Source organism: Ranitomeya imitator, chromosome 8 (genome assembly GCF_032444005.1).
Source record: "Ranitomeya imitator isolate aRanImi1 chromosome 8, aRanImi1.pri, whole genome shotgun sequence".
Taxonomy (NCBI): domain Eukaryota; kingdom Metazoa; phylum Chordata; class Amphibia; order Anura; family Dendrobatidae; genus Ranitomeya; species Ranitomeya imitator.
This window is the reverse complement of record NC_091289.1, coordinates 142,480,539-142,503,947: the sequence shown is the minus strand read 5'-3', so window position 1 is coordinate 142,503,947 and position 23,409 is coordinate 142,480,539. Positions and strand designations below refer to the sequence as shown.

The 23,409-nt window shown below is 43.5% G+C and overlaps 1 protein-coding gene across 2 annotated transcripts in view; it reads left to right on the top strand.

Annotated features, from left to right (window-relative positions):
• LOC138648020 (dimethylaniline monooxygenase [N-oxide-forming] 2-like) overlaps positions 1 to 12,851 on the top strand; it is a 62,482-nt gene extending 49,631 nt beyond the window's left edge. For both annotated transcript variants that reach the window (XM_069737480.1, XM_069737479.1), the window contains 4 exons: positions 8,125 to 8,324; positions 8,454 to 8,800; positions 10,987 to 11,059; positions 11,561 to 12,851. In XM_069737480.1, the coding sequence (XP_069593581.1) occupies positions 8,125 to 8,324; positions 8,454 to 8,800; positions 10,987 to 11,059; positions 11,561 to 11,987 (1,047 nt within the window). In that variant the 3' untranslated portion in view covers positions 11,988 to 12,851. The remainder of the gene's footprint in view (positions 1 to 8,124; positions 8,325 to 8,453; positions 8,801 to 10,986; positions 11,060 to 11,560) is intronic.
• The last annotated feature ends 10,558 nt before the right edge of the window (positions 12,852 to 23,409 follow it).

Sequence of the window (23,409 nt, the reverse complement as noted above, 5' to 3'; positions counted from 1 at the left end):
CTTCCTCCTGGATCGTTCCTGTGGCCTTTCTGCCCAGCATAAGCTAAGTTCTGCTTGTGTTACTTTTGTTTGCTATATTTTCTGTCCAGCTTGCTATATTGGTTTTTCTTGCTTGCTGGAAGCTCTGAGACGCAGAGGGAGCACCTCCGTACCGTTAGTCGGTGCGGAGGGTCTTTTTGCCCCTCTGCGTGGTTGTTTGTAGGTTTTTGTGTTGACCACAAAGCTATCTTTCCTATCCTCGGTCTATTCAGTAAGTCGGGCCTCACTTTGCTAAATCTATTTCATCTCTGTGTTTGTATTTTCATCTTAACTCACAGTCATTATATGTGGGGGGCTGCCTTTTTCTTTGGGGAATTTCTCTGAGGCAAGGTAGGCTTGTTTTTCTATCTTCAGGGCTAGATAGTTTCTCAGGCTGTGCCGAGTTGCATAGGGAGCGTTAGGCGCAATCCACGGCTACCTCTAGTGTGGTGTGATAGGATTAGGGATTGCGGTCAGCAGAGTTCCCACGTCTCAGAGCTCGTCCTATGTTTTTTGGTTATTGTCAGGTCACTTTGTGTGCTCTGAACTTCAAGGTCCATTGTGGTTCTGAATTACCTATTCATAACAGTACTGGAGGCCCAAAGTACTATGCTTCTCAATAGAGGGAAAAAAGAAGTTGAGACCATTTTTTTTTCTTTGCACTGTGTTTTGCCTTTTTTTCCCCCTAGACATTTGGGTGGTTCAGGACACAGGTGTAGTGATGGACATTAAAGGTCTGTCTTCATGTGTGGATCTTCTCACTGCAAGAGTACAAAATATTCAAGACTTTGTGGCTCAGAATTCTATGTTAGAACCAAGAATTCCTATTACTGATTTGTTTTCTGGAGATAGAGCTAAATTTCTGACTTTCAAAAATAATTGCAAACTGTTTCTGGCGTTGAAACCTCGCTCCTCTGGTGACCCAGTTCAACAAGTAAAGATCATTATTTCTTTATTACGTGGCGACCCTCAAGACTGGGCATTTTCCCTTGCGCCAGGAGATCCTGCATTATGTAATATTGATGCATTTTTTCTGGCGCTCGGATTACTGTACGATGAACCTAATTCAGTGGATCAGGCAGAGAAAAATTTGCTGGCTCTGTGTCAGGGTCAGGATGAGATAGAGATTTATTGTCAGAAGTTTAGAAAGTGGTCCGTGCTCACTCAATGGAATGAATGTGCGCTGGCAGCAATTTTCAGAAAGGGTCTCTCTGAAGCCCTTAAGGATGTCATGGTGGGATTTCCTATGCCTGCTGGTCTGAATGAGTCTATGTCTTTGGCCATTCAGATCGGTCGACGCTTGCGTGAGCGTAAATCTGTGCACCATTTGGCGGTATTATCTGAGCATAAACCTGAGTTTATGCAGTGCGATAGGACTTTGACCAGAGCTGAAAGGCAAGAACACAGACGTCAGAATGGGCTGTGTTTCTACTGTGGTGATTCCACTCATGCTATCTCCGATTGTCCTAAGCGCACTAAGCGGTTCGCTAAGTCTGCCACCATTGGTACGGTACAGTCGAAATTTCTTTTGTCCGTTACTTTGATCTGCTCTTTGTCTTCCTATTCTGTCATGGCATTTGTGGATTCAGGCGCTGCCCTGAATTTGATGGACTTGGAATATGCTAGGCGCTGTGGGTTTGTCTTGGAGCCCTTGCAGTGTCTTATTCCATTGAGAGGAATTGATGCTACGCCTTTGGCCAAGAATAAGCCTCAGTATTGGACCCAGCTGACCATGTGCATGGCTCCTGCACACCAGGAGGATATTCGCTTTCTGGTGTTGCATAATCTGCATGATGTGGTCGTGTTGGGGTTGCCATGGCTACAAGTCCATAACCCAGTATTAGATTGGAAATCTATGTCTGTGTCCAGCTGGGGTTGTCAGGGGGTACATGGTGATGTTCCATTTCTGTCTATCTCATCATCCACCCCTTCTGAGGTCCCAGAGTTCTTGTCTGATTACCGGGATGTATTCGATGAGCCCAAGTCCAATGCCCTACCTCCGCATAGGGATTGTGATTGTGCTATTGAGTTGATTCCTGGTAGTAAGTTTCCTAAGGGTCGACTGTTTAATTTATCTGTACCTGAGCACGCCGCTATGCGGAGTTACGTAAAAGAATCCTTGGAGAAGGGTCATATTCGCCCGTCGTCATCGCCATTGGGAGCAGGGTTCTTTTTTGTGGCCAAGAAGGATGGTTCGCTGAGACCTTGTATTGATTACCGCATTCTAAATAAAATCACGGTCAAATTTCAGTACCCCTTGCCGCTGCTATCTGATTTGTTTGCTCGGATTAAGGGGGCTAGTTGGTTCACCAAGATAGATCTTCGTGGTGCATATAATCTTGTGCGTATTAAACGGGGAGATGAATGGAAAACTGCATTTAATACGCCCGAGGGCCATTTTGAGTACCTAGTTATGCCATTCGGACTTGCCAATGCTCCATCAGTATTTCAGTCCTTTATGCATGACATCTTCCGAGAGTACCTGGATAAATTCCTGATTGTATACTTGGATGATATTTTGGTCTTCTCGGATGATTGGGAGTCTCATGTGAAGCAGGTCAGAATGGTGTTCCAGGTCCTGCGTGCTAATTCTTTGTTTGTGAAGGGATCAAAGTGTCTCTTTGGTGTTCAGAAGGTTTCATTTTTGGGGTTCATTTTTTCCCCTTCTACTATCGAGATGGACCCTGTTAAGGTCCAGGCCATTTATGATTGGACTCAGCCGACATCTCTGAAGAGTCTGCAAAAGTTCCTAGGCTTTGCTAATTTTTATCGTCGCTTCATTTGTAATTTTTCTAGTATTGCTAAACCATTGACCGATTTGACCAAGAAGGGTGCTGATGTGGTCAATTGGTCTTCTGCTGCTGTGGAAGCTTTTCAAGAGTTAAAGCGTCGTTTTTCTTCTGCCCCTGTGTTGTGTCAACCAGATGTTTCGCTTCCGTTCCAGGTCGAGGTTGATGCTTCTGAAATTGGAGTGGGGGCTGTTTTGTCGCAAAGAGGTTCTGATTGCTTGGTGATGAAGCCATGCGCCTTCTTTTCCAGGAAGTTTTCGCCTGCTGAGCGTAATTATGATGTTGGCAATCGAGAGTTGCTGGCCATGAAGTGGGCATTCGAGGAGTGGCGTCATTGGCTTGAAGGAGCTAAGCATCGCGTGGTGGTCTTGACTGATCACAAGAACTTGACTTATCTCGAGTCTGCCAAACGGTTGAATCCTAGACAGGCTCGTTGGTCGCTGTTTTTCTCCCGTTTTGACTTTGTGGTTTCGTACCTTCCAGGCTCTAAAAATGTGAAGGCGGATGCCCTGTCTAGGAGTTTTGTGCCCGACTCTCCGGGTTTGCCTGAGCCGGCGGGTATTCTCAAAGAGGGAGTAATTGTGTCTGCCATCTCCCCTGATTTGCGGCGGGTGCTGCAAAAATTTCAGGCTAATAAACCTGATCGTTGCCCAGCGGAGAAACTGTTTGTCCCTGATAGGTGGACGAGTAGAGTTATCTCTGAGGTTCATTGTTCGGTGTTGGCTGGTCATCCTGGAATCTTTGGTACCAGAGATTTAGTGGCTAGATCCTTTTGGTGGCCGTCTCTGTCGCGGGATGTGCGTTCTTTTGTGCAGTCCTGTGGGATTTGTGCTCGGGCTAAGCCCTGCTGTTCTCGTGCCAGTGGGTTGCTTTTGCCCTTGCCGGTCCCGAAGAGGCCTTGGACACATACCTCTATGGATTTTATTTCGGATCTCCCCGTCTCTCAAAAAATGTCGGTCATTTGGGTAGTTTGTGATCGCTTCTCTAAGATGATTCATTTGGTACCCTTGTCTAAATTACCTTCCTCCTCTGATTTGGTGCCATTGTTCTTCCAGCATGTGGTTCGTTTACATGGCATTCCAGAGAACATCGTTTCTGACAGAGGTTCCTAGTTTGTTTCGAGGTTTTGGCGAGCCTTTTGTGCTAGGATGGGCATTGATTTGTGTTTTTCCTCGGCTTTCCATCCTCAGACAAATGGCAAGACTGAACGAACCAATCAGACCCTGGAAACATATCTGAGATGTTTTGTTTCTGCTGATCAGGATGATTGGGTGTCCTTTTTGCCGTTGGCTGAGTTCGCCCTTAATAATCGGGCCAGCTCGGCTACCTTGCTTTCGCCATTTTTCTGCAATTCTGGGTTCCATCCTCGTTTCTCTTCAGGGCAGGTTGAGTCTTCGGACTGTCCTGGTGTGGATACTGTGGTGGACAGGTTGCAGCGGATTTGGACTCATGTAGTGGACAATTTGACCTTGTCCCAGGAGAAGGCTCAACGTTTCGCTAATCGCAGACGCTGTGTGGGTCCCCGACTTCGTGTTGGGGATTCGGTTTGGTTGTCATCTCGTTATATTCCTATGAAGGTTTCCTCTCCTAAGTTTAAGCCTCGTTTCATTGGTCCGTATAGGATTTCTGAGGTTCTTAATCCTGTGTCTTTTCATTTGACCCTTCCAGATTCTTTTTCCATCCATAACGTATTCCATAGGTCATTGTTGCGGAGATACGTGGCACCTATGGTTCCATCTGTTGATCCTCCTGCCCCGGTTTTGGTGGAGGGGGAGTTGGAGTATATAGTGGAGAAGATTTTTGATTCTCGTGTTTCGAGACGGAAACTCCAGTATCTGGTTAAATGGAAGGGTTATGGTCAGGAAGATAATTCCTGGGTCTTTGCCTCTGATGTCCATGCTGCCGATCTTGTTCGTGCCTTTCATATGGCTCATCCTGGTCGGCCTGGGGGCTCTGGTGAGGGTTCGGTGACCTCTCCTCAAGGGGGGGGTACTGTTGTGAATTCTGTGGTCGAGCTCCCTCCTGTGGTCACAAGTGGTACTTCGGCTGATTCTGTCTATGGGCTTCCGTTGGTCGATGTGAGTGGTACTGCGGCTTCTGAGTTTCCTTCCTCAGGTGATGAGGTTAAGTCGTTAGGTGCTGCTCTATTTAACTCCACCTAGTGCTTTGATCCTGGCCTCCAGTCAATGTTCTAGTATTGGTCTTGCTTCCTCCTGGATCGTTCCTGTGGCCTTTCTGCCCAGCATAAGCTAAGTTCTGCTTGTGTTACTTTTGTTTGCTATATTTTCTGTCCAGCTTGTTATATTGGTTTATATTGCTTGCTGGAAGCTCTGAGACGCAGAGGGAGCACCTCCGTACCGTTAGTCGGTGCGGAGGGTCTTTTTGCCCCTCTGCGTGGTTGTTTGTAGGTTTTTGTGTTGACCACAAAGCTATCTTTCCTATCCTCGGTCTATTCAGTAAGTCGGGCCTCACTTTGCTAAATCTATTTCATCTCTGTGTTTGTATTTTCATCTTAACTCACAGTCATTATATGTGGGAGGCTGCCTTTTTCTTTGGGGAATTTCTCTGAGGCAAGGTAGGCTTGTTTTTCTATCTTCAGGGCTAGATAGTTTCTCAGGCTGTGCCGAGTTGCATAGGGAGCGTTAGGCGCAATCCACGGCTACCTCTAGTGTGGTGTGATAGGATTAGGGATTGCGGTCAGCAGAGTTCCCACGTCTCAGAGCTCGTCCTATGTTTTTTGGTTATTGTCAGGTCACTTTGTGTGCTCTGAACTTCAAGGTCCATTGTGGTTCTGAATTACCTATTCATAACAGTTGTCCTTTTATAGTCCTGCAGCTGTGTCTGATTACGATCAGCACAAGAAAAAAGAGAAAGCAAATCCAACCATAAAGAGTCCCAGTGTATCAGAAATAGTGAACCAAAACGATACTTTATTTAGATAAGGAGATAACAATGGGATAACAGAACAATGTTTAAAAATATATAAAAATCGTAAGATAAAAACAAGGAAAGGTGTTGAGGAATGTCCAAAGGAAGAAATTGAAGTCAAACTCAATGCAAAACTAACAGTATGAAGTCCATGAGAATTGTCACGTAAAGAGTAGTAATCCCAAACATATAGTATTGGAAAAGACAGACCTCCTGGAGCATGTTAGTCCTATAATATCTGTCACCTATAGTGTATGCCAGCACAAGAGAATGGATGTTTAGAGAAACTTAATGTAAGGGGATACAATGTCAGGATCCTTCTTCCAAGTGGCGTCAACCCCGACGCGTGTTCGACTAACATATTTCTACACGAAAAAGAAAAACTGAATCCACATTAAAACACCTTCAACCAATTAAAGACCTTTGACGTACCTATACGCCATGGCCGAGAAGGGGTTCCCGAGCCTTTAAAAATAGGTTCCTCATGGCGATTGTGCGGTGCACAGGAGCTATGCTCACGCAATTGCTGCCGGGAGCTCAACTTATGTGATGCCTGCATTTTCCCCCGGCTGTTTGACCTCTAAATGCCACAATCAATATCGATTGCAGCATTTAGGAGGCTAATAGAGGGAGTAATCGCAAAGGTCAAGATAGTTGTCATGGCATCTTGAAGTCTGGCAGCTATGGTGGCCTGTTTAGACCTTGCCTGGACAATGGTCTAAGAGGCTTCTGTCAGTGTAACACTGACAGGTATAATGCATTGAAAATCTGGTGCATTGCACTGCTTTATATCAGCGATCAGAGTAATAAAAGTTAGCCACATAGAGGGCCAAAGTAAAGTTTAAAAAAATTCTAAAAAAAAAAAATCACAAAATAAAAAAAAGAATAATATCAATACATACAGTGAGGAAAATAAGTATTTGACTGTAAGCCATAATCATCAACATTAACAGAAATAAACACTTGAAATACATCACTCTGTTTGTAACGACTCTGTATAATATTTAATATTTTATATATGAATTTCACTTTTTGTATTGAAGAAGTTAAATAAATTAGCTTTTTGATAATCTAATTTTGTGAGAAGCACGTGTAAGTCTATAAGGGCCTCGTTCTGGCTCTCGTAGACTTACATTGACTTGTAGGACTTCCAGAAAGCCCAGCAAAAACTGGAGCGATCCGGCAGGTCACACACTGTTGATACCGACCAGAATGTCGCTGAAAACAGAAGACAGAAGCTGGTAAGTATGTTACTAGGTGCAGGGTAGTGATTCTACTCCAGTGGTGGAATAAAAAAAACGGCAGAGAAATGCTTTACAGTCATGGGCCACCAGCGGTTCTGGCAAAATCAAGTTTTTCAGGGCTTGAGAAAAAAGGAGGAACAGTTCCAAAAGGAAGTGTAGAGTCTCAGTGAGGAAACACCGGGTGGCGCTAGTGAGTATTGCACTTTAGCTGAAGTGGACAGCATAGGAACCTTAGTTTACCAGACGAGCAAGGTGAATTATCGCATGGACTGTTAAAGACACAAAAGCAATGCATCAGTCTATATGAAAACAAACACCACCACCACTGGTGTGTGGGGGAAAAATGTAATGTGAACCAAGCCTTAGAGATCACCTTTGTATCCAGTCTTCATGCAATCTAGTAGGCTTTATATAATGGTCCTGAAAGAAAGAATTATAGCCATGACTTCAGGAAAAGTATAAAAATGTCTTTTGTTCTTTTCTTTTATTAGAATTCACTATTAGTTTTGGTTAATTTAATTTAAAAAATGCAACAAAACTGCCTGTGTAAATAACACCAAATTGTGAAGGCTGAAGATGGCAGCCTAAGCCTATTTGATACAGGAAAGATATATATATCTTTGTACAGTGTAAAGCCAGTAGGTGGAAAAATATTTAGAATTGAGAGTCCTCCGTGGTTGTTACCTGTTAATGGCTAACTGAAAAGATGGTAACAAATTGCAAGCTTTCGAGACTACTCAGGTCTCTTCATCAGGCTAGACTAATACAAAATCTGAAGAATCACTTATATACACAACAGGGCGCAGGAATAATGCAAGAGATAAGACACGTTTCGTGAAGCAGAACTATCATTATGGGAGAGAGATAAACAATGGTGGCCGTAAATATTGGAACAGTTCATAGATAAGGAGTGTGAAAGTTTTATTGTCCTCTGATTGGGTTCTGGTTCACCTTTTCAGTTAGCCACTAAAAGGTATCAACCACCGAGGACTCTCAAATCTAAATATTTTTTTAAGCCTACTTGATCACTCATACACTATCTAGGTACTTTCTTACTCTAGCCGTCAGCACTAGTTTAGTTTTACCCATGGCAATAATATTTTTCCTTTAATGTATTTTTTACAAATCAATTTTTATGGTCCTAGGTTTACCTAAGCACCAGACATGGATCATGGGTGATTAGCAAAATTTCCTATGGTGGATTTCCTATAGATATGACTATCTCGAGACGTTATACCATGTGGATCAAGAATTTCTTGCCAAGAATGCTTGCTGCAAAGATCACTGAGAAAATTATGAGCAGCTGGTTTACCCACTCAAATTTCGGTTTGGAACCAAAATTCAGGTAAATGAAGCAAGTATTTCCATCTGCTTTTCGTAAAGTGACTCTCCACCCTGGCATTGAAGAGTAATCCCACTGGGACACACTACCGGAGAGTTCAATCAGTTCACATTTTGCTTTTTTTTGTTATAGGCAGAAACCTCCAATTATAAATGACTACCTTCCAAGTCACATATTACAGGGATCAATCAAGGTGAAGCCCAGCATTAAATCGTTCTCTGAAACATCTGTCATCTTTGAAGATGGAACTGAGGCAGACGTGGATGAAGTAATTTTCGCTACAGGATACAATTCAACATTCCCTTTTCTTGATGATGATATACTCAAACTGAATAACAATGACATATCTTTATATAAATATGTGTTTCCAATGTATCTGGGAAAGCCAACACTTGCCTTCCTAGGACTAATTCAACCCCTCGGAGCTATCATGCCAACTGCTGAATTACAGGCTCGCTGGGCAACCAGAGTTTTTAGAGGTAAGATCTTCCAGTAGTTCAAGCTTTTTCTTGGTCACATTTTTAACAGTGTCATTCGCTTATTATATCCTTTCACAAAGAAACCATTTTACTGGTTTACCATTCAAAACGCAGCCTTCCAGAAATATTTTTAAGAATTTTGGACTCATACAGTTAGCAGCTGAGGGAACAGGTCTACAGATGTCATCATATAGTGAACATTTTTAATGGCTTGTGCTGTGTTAAATGGCTAGCTAGGCTTTCTGCTTGAAGGTATTTTGTCTTTTTAAGAAAGGGTTGTTGTACAACTTGTTTAAATGCTGCTGTTTTACAGTTGTCAAAAACATATTCTAATATGGTAGGTGCCATACAAGAAAGAAGTGATGAGAGAGAAATACAATTAAAAAATAATATTTATTAATTAATAAATAATTAATTAAAATATGGATAGATATACGCAGACAACAAAGGGGGAGTACCTCCAAATACTGGGGGAGACTTTATACGGCACAAACCAGCAACATGCTGAAACCTAAAAATATGCAGATCTTAGTACAGCTATAATTATTGGTTACAGCACCGAAAATGTTAAGTGCACAGTCACAGTATATATAGCAAGGTAATGTGTATTTAAAATGCTATGTTCCCCACATCAGAAAAGGTGGATAGAAGTGTGTCCAGTCAGGCAAGAGTAGTTGCTAATGAAACTGGGAGGCAATAAAGCACACGTACATTAACTGTATACCACCAAATAAAGAGGGGAAGAGATGCACACCAATTAGGCAATTACCTGTGGTTGTGATTAATAGTGTTGGAAGTCTGTGCGCTGTATTAAAAGTACTGTTAAAAGTTCCCCCGCGCCCGACGAGTGCCGTTTCGCAATAGCTTCTTCCAAGGGGCGAGGACAAAGTGGAACGGTATTACAGGTGTTTATATAGTAACCGATAAAGTGCTGGGTGAGTGAAGGAGGTCCGAGAGATTGTATCTGTGCGCGCATACAGGGCTGTCCCACCTTACCAAAGGGACTTCCGGAATAGCGCAACGTGACACGCAGTGGAACGCACTGCGGTCACGTGTGCCAACGCTTCCGGAAGTCAGAGGGGGTGTAAGGAACCTGCGTGTGCGCAATGAATTCCCCGGACCCGGCCAAAGAAGGCAGAAGGCGCTTTTACAGTTGTGTTTTGCTTACGGGCGAAACGCGCGTCGGGGCGCACCTGGAGGGTTCGGTAGGCTCATATCTCTTGGTCACAGTCTCCCTGGGAATACTTTTGTATGTAAGTAAGTGCCTTATGATATAATGCTGTATTTTAATAGCGGTGTGAGTACAGGACTGTTAGTCTGGAAACACTCTAGATATATGGGTCATTTACACATTCATGGTTTCCCGGTATTAGTGGATTGATATGCATGGTGGATAGGCATTGTTAATTCTGAATAGGTGACTTATCGCCAGTAGGACTATAAATAGCAAGTCCACTGCATGTCGTCCCTGAATAGGCTGTTACAGTGACATACGATAAATAATAGCAATTGATATATAAATATATTGAGTTGAGCTCTACTTATTCCACTCCTTTTGACACTTTTTTGTTGATGTAGGTCTTACTTGCCTGTGTTTATATTTTTATACTATTTTGTGTTAATAAAGTAAATCTTGGTTTTAACATGCGAATATGGATCTCTTCATGCGGCAGCTTTTGATATAAGTCCGCTATTGTTAGGATTATTGTTGGAAGTGCCATAATCTATTTGGTTGGTGGACTATCGAGGTGGTTTTTATATACTAGGTAGTCCACAAAGTCTAAAACTGCAATGTTTATTAAAATAGGCTGTTATTTACAATTACCATCTTTTTCACCTAGCCAGATTGAGGTAGCCCGGATTTGAATAAGGCTGGGTTTTGCATTATAGAGCGCAAACCAGATTCAATACACATCTTACAGTGTTATGCACATTTAGAGACTTTTCAGTATTGCAATTTTCATCTAATTTAATTTTCCACAATTTTGATTTTCTGGAGAAATTTTGGGGAATTCTTACTGATATATAATTAAAAAATATATATTTTAATTCCAAGAAGGCGCATACTTTCACTAGGCGCTGGTAGTTTAGTATATAAATTAGGGAGTGGAAAAAAGTACGGTAGTTGTTTTCCCACTTTTCTGTCCTAAATGAGCTTTCTTGTACTTCTGTCATTTTTAAAACAGGTGCCGTTCATTTACCATCAGTCAAAAAGATGGAAACCGATTGCATAAAAAGCAAGGACCAGAAAAATAAATGGTGAGAGACATTTATTCAGTAAAATATTTAACTAATTTTGCCTCTAATATATATATTACAACAATATATGTACAGTTATACGACTTTAGTTCATATGTGCACAATAAAATCTTTCACATGTCTTCAGTCACAATTCAAATTTATATGCTATACTATAAAAGTTGGGGATATGAATATGCAGTCTTCCCTTCCTACCTTACATTTAATTAAAGATTAGCACCATCTTCAACTACTCTCAGATAATATAACTTTAGGTGCTAAGTGATTTGGTCACTAGGGGTCTTCTCCACTAGGACCATCAATGATCACTAGAACCAATGTCATCAATTCCCTGATCTTCTTCACCCTTACAAAGATACTGGAGAAAAGTTGGAATAGGGCTGTAAAATACATATCCATTTAACATGCATGAGCGGAATGGAAACAACTGAGAACAATTTTACTTACTAAACTCACGTTGTTCTTGTCAATTATTTAATGACATTTTTATTGTTTCTTTAGGTTTGGTGTTGGGAGGACTCAAGTTCTACAAGTACATTACATTGATTACATAAATGATATTTCAAGAAAAATTGGAATCCATCCAAACATTACATTTCTTTTCTTCACTGACCCAAGATTAGCCTGGCAGGTGTTTTTCGGACCATACACACCTTACCAGCTTCGGCTCAGAGGGCCTGGGAAATGGACTGGAGCGAGAAATGCCATTCTCACACAGTGGGACAGAACAATTAAGCCAACGAAGACACGAGTGTTACATGAGCAAGCTGAACCCTGGTTAAATATTAAGAGCGCTTTGGTCATTGGCTCAATGTTAGCAGCAATATGGTTTTTAAGAGCTAGAATAAATGCTGACCAGAATGGGTATTTCGCTTGGCTCAGTAGTGGAGCCTCTTGGACGAGGATGTTTTCAAAGGTTTTATCTTAACCAATGTAAAGATATGAGCAACAGGGATCTATCCTTGCTTGTTCACAGATTTTCTTGTGGTCCACTCCTATCACTTACCTTTGAGTCCTAGTATCTTGTTTAGTAATTCTCACCCTAAATCATGTTAAATACTGACTCTTAGCCTGGCCCAAGCCATCTCCTTCTGTAATCACTATTACTTTAAAGTTAATTATTTTCTCTAAAATACCACATTTACCTATATATCCCAACTAAATTATCCTATAAACTAGTTTGTGCTCCTTTTTTATGGATTCTACAGCCACAGTCCTTAAATCCTCCAATGATAATTTATGAAGCTTAGGGATTGATAATCTCTTATGTCTACTGCTACTCCAGCTTGATTACTTTTCTTAAATACCATATTCCCGTTTAGTAAATGGGTATATAATCAGAAGGTAAATTTCACCATATATTTCGATAGATCGATTCACTTTACAGCTACGCAAGTCCTGCAAGAACAAGGATCCCCCAACTCCTCATGAAGCCCACCCACTTCCAGCTTAGGCCTCCTTCAAATTTGCCTTATCTTTCTGTGTCATAACTGTATCTCTGAGTTGTTGTTATTAAATGGTCAGTAAGCTACTCTCAAAAGCACTATGCAATATTTTGGTCCACCAATACTCTGTTGAAATGATTGTGGATAGAATTTTACTATGTATATTTGTATTACTTGTATTCTACCTATTCTGATTTTTTATTTCATTTCAGAACTATGTGCATCAACTAAATTTCTATTGTTATTTTTTATAAATTCAACACATTGATCTACTCGGTGTTTATCAAGTCTTGAAATTAGTTTCAAAAAAGGTTAAAATTAAAGTCCAATTGTGCGTTATAATTAAAGATCCATTTGAGAGCCTGGTCTTTTATTTATTGCTAGCATTAACAATGCAAATATTTAAATAATTACACATATAAAAAAGTGTGTGTATGTATATAAAAAATATATGATGTGTTGGAAGGAAAAACACGCTTTTACTGTGTTTTTTTACTCGTGTTTTTGTTTCAGATTTTTCTCCACTCTTTAGAATAGGTGAAGTATGCTGCAAGAACTGACATGCTGCAGATTCAAATCAGTAAGGAAAAAATAATGAATACATGAGAATTAATAAATCTAATTCACTTTGATTTTTCTGTAGTGTTCAAAATAATAGCAGTCCAATATGACTAACCAAATTAATCACTGTTTTTGGTATAAATTATATTACCGCATGTCAAACAATTTATTAGTTGGTGCAGCAGATTCTAAGAAAACCAACAGAGTCAGCATTCATGATCTGCATGTTTTTGAATCTGTATATTAGAATAATTAATATAAAGGGGGGTGTTCAAAATAATAGCAGTGTGGAGTTCAATTAGTGAGGTCAATCATTCTATGAAGAAGGTGTGAATCAGGTGGCCCTTATTTATGGGTAGAACCATGACATGTTGTAAATGCATTTCTCCTTGAAATATGGATCGTTTGAGACATTGTTCAGAAGAACAGCGTACTTTGATTAAAAAGTTGATATGAGAGGGTAAAACTTAAGGTACCGTCACACTTAGCGACGCTGCAGCGATACCGACAACGATCCGGATCGCTGCAGCGTCGCTGTTTGGTCGCTGGAGAGCTGTCACACAGACCGCTCTCCAGCGACCAACGATGCCGGTAACCAGAGTAAACATCAGGTAACTAAGCGCAGGGCCGCGCTTAGTAACCCGATGTTTACCCTGGTTACCATCCTAAAAGTAAAAAAAACAAACAGTACATACTTACCTACAGCCGTCTGTCCTCCAGCGCTGTGCTCTGTACTCCTCCTGTACTGTCTGTGTGAGCACAGCGGCCGGAAAGCAGAGCGGTGACGTCACCGCTCTGCTTCCCGGCTGACCGACGCTCACAGTCAGTGCAGGAGAGCAGAGCACAGCGCTGGAGGACAGACGGCTGTAGGTAAGTATGTAGTGTTTGTTTTTTTTACTTTTAGGATGGTAACCAGGGTAAACATCGGGTTACTAAGCGCGGCCCTGCGCTTAGTTACCCGATGTTTACCCTGGTTACCAGTGAAGACATCGCTGAATCGGTGTCACACACGCCGATTCAGCGATGTCTGCGGGGAGTCCAGCGATGAAATAAATAAAGTTCTGGACTTTCTTCCCCGACCAGCGACAGCACAGCAGGGGCCTGATCGCTGCTGCCTGTCACACTGGACGATATCGCTAGCGAGGACGCTGCAACGTCACGGATCGCTAGCGATATCGTCTAGTGTGACGGTACCTTTATAAAGAAGTGCAGACAATGATAGGCTATTCAGCTAAAATGACCTCTGTTATGATCAGGTGGCCTTGGAGCAGCATGAAATGACCTTCGCTGGTGCAGTGGTAACTGTTATGGCTGGCAATCAGGCAACACAGCGTGCAGTAATCAGCGCACATACAGAGATCTGGCAATAACCAAAAACAATAGGACGAGCTCTGAGACGTGGAATCTCTGTAGACTGCAGTACCTGATCTATCCTCACACAACTATAAGCAGCAGTGGATTGCGCCTATCACTACCTATGCAACTCAGCACTGCCTGAGGAGCTGACTAGCCTGAAGATAGAAATACAAGCCTGACTTACCTCAGAGAAATACCCCAAAGGAATAGGCAGCCCCCCACATATAATGACTGTTAGCAAGATGAAAAGACAAACGTAGGAATGAAATAGATTCAGCAAAGTGAGGCCCGATATTCTAGACAGAGCGAGGATAGCAAAGAGAACTATGCAGTCTACAAAAAACCCTAAAACGAAAACCACGCAAAGGGGCAAAAATACCCACCGTGCCGAACTAACAGCACGGCGGTGCACCCCTTTGCTTCTCAGAGCATCCAGCAAAAGTTAATAGCAAGCTGGACAGAAAAAACAGAAAACAAACTAGAAGCACTTATCTAGCAGAGCAGCAGGCCCAAGGAAAGATGCAGTAGCTCAGATCCAACACTGGAACATTGACAAGGAGCAAGGAAGACAGACTCAGGTGGAGCTAAATAGCAAGGCAGCCAACGAGCTCACCAAAACACCTGAGGGAGGAAGCCCAGAGACTGCAATACCACTTGTGACCACAGAAGTGAACTCAGCCACAGAATTCACAACAGTACCCCCCCCTTGAGGAGGGGTCACCGAACCCTCACCAGAACCCCCAGGCCGACCAGGATGAGCCACATGAAAGGCACGAACAAGATCTGGGGCATGGACATCAGAGGCAAAAACCCAGGAATTATCTTCCTGAGCATAACCCTTCCATTTGACCAGATACTGGAGTTTCCGTCTAGAGACACGAGAATCCAAAATCTTCTCCACAATATACTCCAACTCCCCCTCCACCAAAACAGGGGCAGGAGGCTCCACAGATGGAACCATAGGTGCCACGTATCTCCTCAACAACGACCTATGGAATACATTATGTATGGAAAAGGAGTCTGGGAGGGTCAGACGAAAAGACACCGGATTGAGAATCTCAGAAATCCTATACGGACCAATAAAACGAGGTTTAAATTTAGGAGAGGAAACCTTCATAGGAATATGACGAGAAGATAACCAAACCAGATCCCCAACACGAAGTCGGGGTCCCACACGGCGTCTGCGATTAGCGAAAAGCTGAGCCTTCTCCTGGGACAAGGTCAAATTGTCCACTACCTGAGTCCAGATCTGCTGCAACCTGTCCACCACAGAATCCACACCAGGACAGTCCGAAGACTCAACCTGTCCTGAAGAGAAACGAGGATGGAACCCAGAATTGCAGAAAAATGGAGAGACCAAGGTAGCCGAGCTGGCCCGATTATTAAGGGCGAACTCAGCCAACGGCAAAAATGACACCCAATCATCCTGGTCAGCGGAAACAAAACATCTCAGATATGTTTCCAAGGTCTGATTGGTTCGTTCGGTCTGGCCATTAGTCTGAGGATGGAAGGCCGAGGAGAAAGATAGGTCAATGCCCATCCTACCACAAAAGGCTCGCCAGAACCTCGAGACAAACTGGGAACCTCTGTCAGAAACAATATTCTCAGGAATGCCATGTAAACGAACCACATGCTGGAAGAACAAAGGCACCAAATCAGAGGAGGAAGGCAATTTAACCAAGGGCACCAGATGGACCATTTTAGAAAAGCGATCACAGACCACCCAAATGACCGACATTTTTTGAGAAACGGGAAGGTCAGAAATGAAATCCATCGAGATATGTGTCCAAGGCCTCTTCGGGACCGGCAAGGGCAAAAGCAACCCACTGGCACGTGAACAGCAGGGCTTAGCCCTAGCACAAATTCCACAGGACTGCACAAAAGCACGCACATCCCGTGACAGAGATGGCCACCAGAAGGATCTAGCAACCAACTCCCTGGTACCAAAGATTCCTGGATGACCGGCCAGCACCGAACAATGAAGTTCAGAGATAACTTTACTAGTCCACCTATCAGGGACGAACAGTTTCTCGGCCGGACAACGATCAGGTTTATTAGCCTGAAATTTCTGCAACACTCTCCGCAAATCAGGGGAGATGGCAGACACAATGACTCCTTCCTTGAGGATACTCGCCGGCTCAGATAACCCCGGAGAGTCGGGCACAAAACTCCTAGACAGAGCATCCGCCTTCACATTTTTAGAGCCCGGAAGGTATGAAATCACAAAATCAAAACGAGCAAAAAATAACGACCAACGGGCCTATCTAGGATTCAAGCGCTTGGCAGACTCAAGATAAGTAAGGTTCTTATGATCAGTCAAAACCACCACGCGATGCTTAGCACCCTCAAGCCAATGACGCCACTCCTCGAATGCCCACTTCATGGCCAGCAACTCTCGGTTGCCCACATCATAATTATGCTCAGCAGCAGAAAATTTCCTGGAAAAGAAAGCACATGGTTTGAACACTGAGCAACCAGAACCTCTCTGTGACAAAACCGCCCCTGCACCAATCTCAGAAGCATCAACCTCGACCTGGAACGGAAGAGAAACATCAGGTTGACACAACACAGGGGCACAGCAAAAACGACGCTTCAACTCCTGAAAAGCTTCCACGGCAGCAGAAGACCAATTAACCAAATCAGCACCCTTCTTGGTCAAATCGGTCAATGGTCTGGCAATGCTAGAAAAATTACAGATGAAGCGACGATAAAAATTAGCAAAGCCCAGGAATTTCTGCAGACTTTTTAGAGATGTCGGCTGAGTCCAATCCTGGATGGCCTGAACCTTAACCGGATCCATCTCGATAGTAGAAGGGGAAAAGATGAACCCCAAAAATGAAACTTTCTGCACACCGAAGAGACACTTTGATCCCTTCACGAACAAGGAATTAGCACGCAGTACCTGGAAAACCATTCTGACTTGCTTCACATGAGACTCCCAATCATCTGAGAAGATCAAAATGTCATCCAAGTAAACAATCAAGAATTTATCCAGATACTCACGGAAAATGTCATGCATAAAAGACTGAAAAACAGATGGAGCATTGGCAAGTCCGAACGGCATCACCAGATACTCAAAATGACCCTCGGGCGTATTAAATGCCGTTTTCCATTCATCTCCCTGCCTGATTCTCACCAGATTATACGCACCACGAAGATCAATCTTAGTAAACCAACTAGCCCCCTTAATCCGAGCAAACAAGTCAGAAATCAATGGCAAGGGATACTGAAACTTAACAGTGATCTTATTAAGAAGGCGGTAATCAATACACGGTCTTAGCGAACCATCCTTCTTGGCTACAAAAAAGAACCCTGCTCCCAATGGTGACGACGATGGGCGAATATGTCCCTTCTCCAGGGACTCCTTCACATAACTGCGCATAGCGGTGTGTTCAGGTACGGACAAATTAAATAAACGACCCTTAGGGAATTTACTACCAGGAATCAAATCGATAGCACAATCACAATTCCTATGCGGAGGTAGGGCATCAGACTTGGACTCTTCAAATACATCCTGAAAGTCCGACAAGAACTCTGGGATGTCAGAAGGAATGGATGACGAAATAGACAAAAATGGAACATCACCATGTACTCCCTGACAACCCCAGCTGGTTACCGACATAGAGTTCCAATCCAATACTGGATTATGGGTTTGTAGCCATGGCAACCCCAACACGACCACATCATGCAAATTATGCAGTACCAGAAAGCGAATAACTTCCTGATGTGCAGGAGCCATGCACATGGTCAGCTGGGCCCAGTACTGAGGCTTATTCTTGGCCAAAGGTGTAGCATCAATTCCTCTCAACGGAATAGGACACCGCAAAGGCTCCAAGAAAAATCCACAACGTTTAGCATAATCCAAATCCATCAGATTCAGGGCAGCGCCTGAATCCACAAACGCCATGACAGAATACGATGACAAAGAGTACATTAAGGTAATGGACAAAAGGAATTTGGACTGTACAGTACCAATAACGGCAGAGCTATCGAACCGCCTAGTGCGTTTAGGACAATTAGAAATAGCATGAGTAGAATCACCACAATAGAAACACAGTCTGTTCAGACGTCTGTGTTCTTGCCGTTCTACTTTAGTCATAGTCCTGTTGCACTGCATAGGCTCAGGTTTACTCTCAGACAATACCGCCAGATGGTGCACAGATTTACGCTCGCGCAAGCGACGACCGATCTGAATGGCCAAGGACATAGACTCATTCAAACCAGCAGGCATAGGAAATCCCACCATTACATCCTTAAGAGCTTCAGAGAGACCCTTTCTGAACAAAGCCGCTAGTGCAGATTCATTCCACAGAGTGAGTACTGACCACTTCCTAAATTTCTGACAATATACTTCTACATCATCCTGACCCTGGCATAAAGCCAGCAGATTTTTCTCAGCCTGATCCACTGAATTAGGCTCATCGTAAAGCAATCCCAGCGCCTGGAAAAATGCATCAACATTACTCAATGCAGAATCTCCTGGTGCAAGAGAAAACGCCCAGTCCTGTGGGTCGCCGCGCAAAAAAGAAATAATAATCAAAACCTGTTGAATAGGATTACCAGAAGAATGAGGTTTCAAGGCCAAAAATAGCTTACAATTATTTCTGAAGCTCAGGAACTTAGTTCTGTCACCAAAAAACAAATCAGGAATCGGAATTCTTGGTTCTAGCATCGATTTCTGATCAATAGTATCTTGAATCTTTTGTACATTTACAACGAGATTATCCATTGAGGAGCACAGAGCCTGAATATCCATGTCCACAGCTGTGTCCTGAAGCACTCTAATGTCTAGGGGAAAAAAAAGACTGAAGACAGAGCTAAGAAAAAAAAATGATGTCAGGATTTCTTTTTTCCCTCTATTGGGAATCATTGGTGTGGCTCCTTGTACTGTTATGGCTGGCAATCAGGCAACACAGCGTGCAGTAATCAGCGCACATACAGAGATCTGGCAATAACCAAAAACAATAGGACGAGCTCTGAGACGTGGAATCTCTGTAGACTGCAGTACCTGATCTATCCTCACACAACTATAAGCAGCAGTGGATTGCGCCTATCACTACCTATGCAACTCGGCACTGCCTGAGGAGCTGACTAGCCTGAAGATAGAAATACAAGCCTGACTTACCTCAGAGAAATACCCCAAAGGAATAGGCAGCCCCCCACATATAATGACTGTTAGCAAGATGAAAAGACAAACGTAGGAATGAAATAGATTCAGCAAAGTGAGGCCCGATATTCTAGACAGAGCGAGGATAGCAAAGAGAACTATGCAGTCTACAAAAAACCCTAAAACGAAAACCACGCAAAGGGGCAAAAAGACCCACCGTGCCGAACTAACAGCACGGCGGTGCACCCCTTTGCTTCTCAGAGCTTCCAGCAAAAGTTAATAGCAAGCTGGACAGAAAAAAACAGAAAACAAACTAGAAGCACTTATCTAGCAGAGCAGCAGGCCCAAGGAAAGATGCAGTAGCTCAGATCCAACACTGGAACATTGACAAGGAGCAAGGAAGACAGACTCAGGTGGAGCTAAATAGCAAGGCAGCCAACGAGCTCACCAAAACACCTGAGGGAGGAAGCCCAGAGACTGCAATACCACTTGTGACCACAGAAGTGAACTCAGCCACAGAATTCACAACAGGTAACTATACTGACCGCAAACCCTGATCCTATCACCGCTACTAGAAGTAGCCGTGGGGTGTGCCTAACCAGACCTAGACACCTCGACACAGCCGGAGAACTAAATATCCCTAAAGATGGAAATAGGAAAACTCTCTTGCCTCAGAGTAGACCCCCAAAGGATAGACAGCCCCCCACAAATAATGACTGTGAGTAGGAGAGGAAAAGACACACGCAGACTGAAAACAGGGATAAGCAAAGGAGGCCACTTCTACCTAGAAAGGAAAGGAAAGAACAGGATACTATGCAATTAGCAGATATACCTGTCCAATCCTGCAGTCCAGGCACAATTGCATTACCCTCTACAACCACCGGAGGGAGCCCAAAAGCAGAATTCACAACAGTACCCCCCCTTGAGGAGGGGTCACCAAACCCTCACCAGAGCCCCCAGGCCGATCAGGATGAGCCCGATGAAAGGTGCGAACCAAATCAGCGGCATGGACATCAGAGGCAGAAACCCAAGAATTATCCTCCTGGCCATAACCCTTCCATTTGACAAGGTACTGAAGCTTCCGCCTCGAAAAACGAGAATCCAAAATCTTCTCAACAACATATTCCAACTCCCCATCGACCAACACAGGGGCCGGAGGATCAACAGAGGGAACAACGGGCTCCACATATTTCCGCAACAAAGATCTATGGAAGACATTATGAATAGCAAAAGGGGCCGGAAGCGCCAGGCGAAAGGACACCGGATTAATAATCTCAGAAATCCTATATGGACCAATAAATCGATGCTTAAACTTAGGGGAAGAAACCTTCATAGGAACATGACGGGAAGATAACCAAACCAGATCCCCAACCCGAAGCTGGGAACCAACACACCGACGACGGTTAGCAAAACGTTGAGCCTCTTCCTGAGACAGCACCAAATTGTCCACCACATGAGCCCAAATCTGCTGCAACCTGTCGACCACAGAATCCACACCAGGAAGGTCAGAAGGCTCAACCTGCCCAGAAGAAAAACGAGGATGAAAACCAAAATTACAAAAAAAAGGCGAAACCAAAGTAGCCGAACTAGCTTGATTATTAAGGGCAAACTCGGCCAATGGCAAAAAAGCCACCCAATCATCCTGATCAGCAGACACAAAGCATCTCAAATAGGTCTCCAAGGTCTGATTAGTTCGCTCAGTCTGGCCATTTGTCTGAGGATGAAATGCAGAAGAAAAAGACAAATCAATGCCCAGCTTGGCACAAAAGGCCCGCCAAAACCTAGAAACAAACTGGGAACCTCTGTCGGACACAATATTCTCCGGAATACCATGCAAACGTACCACATGCTGAAAAAACAACGGAACCAAATCAGAAGAAGAAGGCAATTTAGGCAAAGGCACCAAATGAACCATCTTAGAAAATCGGTCACAGACAACCCAGATAACTGACATCCTTTGGGAAACAGAAAGATCGGAAATAAAATCCATAGAAATATGTGTCCAGGGCCTCTCGGGGACCGGCAATGGCACAAGCAACCCACTAGCACGGGAGCAACAAGGCTTGGCCCGCGCACTAATCCCACAGGACTGCATAAAAGACCGCACATCCCGCGACAAAGGAGGCCACCAAAAGGACCTACCAACCAAGTCTCTGGTACCAAAAATACCAGGATGACAAGCCAACACAGAACAATGAACCTCAGAAATCACTCTACTAGTCCATCTGTCAGGAACAAACAGTTTCCCCACAGGACAACGGTCAGGTTTGTCAGCCTGAAATTTCTGAAGAACCCGTCGTAAATCAGGAGAAATGGCAGAAAGGACCACCCCTTCCTTCAAAATACCGACTGGTTCCAAAACCTCAGGAGAATCAGACAAAAAACTCCTAGAGAGGGCATCAGCCTTAACATTCTTAGAACCAGGAAGGTACGAGATCACAAAATCAAAACGAGAAAAAAACAAGGACCATCGAGCCTGTCTAGGATTCATGTTGTGAATTCTGCTCTTGGGCTCCCTCCGGTGGTTATGAGTGGTAGTGCTGCGGTAGTTGGATCGCAGCATTTATCAGGTGTATCTATTTTTTGCAATTTGGGCTGGGCTATATAGCCTTGCTTGATCCTTTAGTCAGTGCCAGTTGTCCATTGTTTTTGGAGGATTCACATATCTTCTGGTGTCTCCTGTTTGCTGTGCTTTTCTTCAAAGATAAGTCCTGGCTTTGTTTTTGCTGTCCACCTGCTGTGGACCTTATAGTTCTGTGCATTTTCATGTTTTTGTCTTGTCCAGCTTAGTCTGTGAAGGATTTTTTGCAGCCTAGCTATTTCTCTGGAGATGCAGATATACCCTCCATGTCTTTAGTCAAATGTGGTGTTTTGTATTTTCTGTGGTGGATATTTTCTAGTGTTTTTATACTGACCGCATAGTACTCTGTTCTATTATTTCTTTTTAGCTAGTATGGCCTCCTATGCTAAATCCTGATTTCATTTCTGCATATGTTATTTCCCTCTCCTCTCACAGTCAATATTTGTGGGGGGCTGTCTTTCCTTTGGGGATTTTCTCTGAGGCAAGATAGGTTTCCTGTTTCTGTCTTTAGGGGTAGTTAGTTCTTAGGCTGTGTCGAGGGGTCTAGGGAGTGTTAGGTACCCCCCACGGCTACTTCTAGTTGCGCTGTTAAGTTCAGGGTTTGCGGTCAGTACAGGTTCCACCTTCTCCAGAGTACGTCTCATGCTGCTCCAAGGCCACCAGATCATAACAAATTCAACCGTTTGGCAGACTCGAGGTAAATCAAATTCTTATGGTCGGTCAAGACCACAATACGGTGCTTAGCTCCCTCAAGCCAATGTCGCCACTCCTCAAATGCCCACTTCATAGCCAACAACTCCCGATTTCCGACATCATAATTGCGTTCTGCAGGTGAAAATTTACGGGAAAAGAAGGCACACGGTTTCTTCAAGGAACCAACAGGATCCCACTGAGACAAAACGGCCCCTGCCCCAATCTTAGAAGCGTCAACCTCAACCTGAAACGGAAGAGAAACATCCAGCTGGTGCAACACTGGAGCAGAAGAAAAACGATGTTTAAGTTCTTGAAAGGCAGAGACAGCCGCAGAGGGCCAATTCGCCACATCAGCGCCCTTCTTAGTCAAATCAGTCAAGGGTTTAACCACACTGGAAAAATTAGCAATGAAACGGCGATAAAAATTAGCGAAACCCAAAAATTTCTGAAGGCTCTTCACGGATGTGGGCTGAATCCAATCATGAATGGCCTGAACCTTAACCGGATCTCAATAGATGAGGGAGAAAAAATAAAGCCCAAAAAGAAAACCTTCTGCACCCCAAAAAGACACTTAGATCTTTTCACAAACAAGGCATTGTCACGAAGG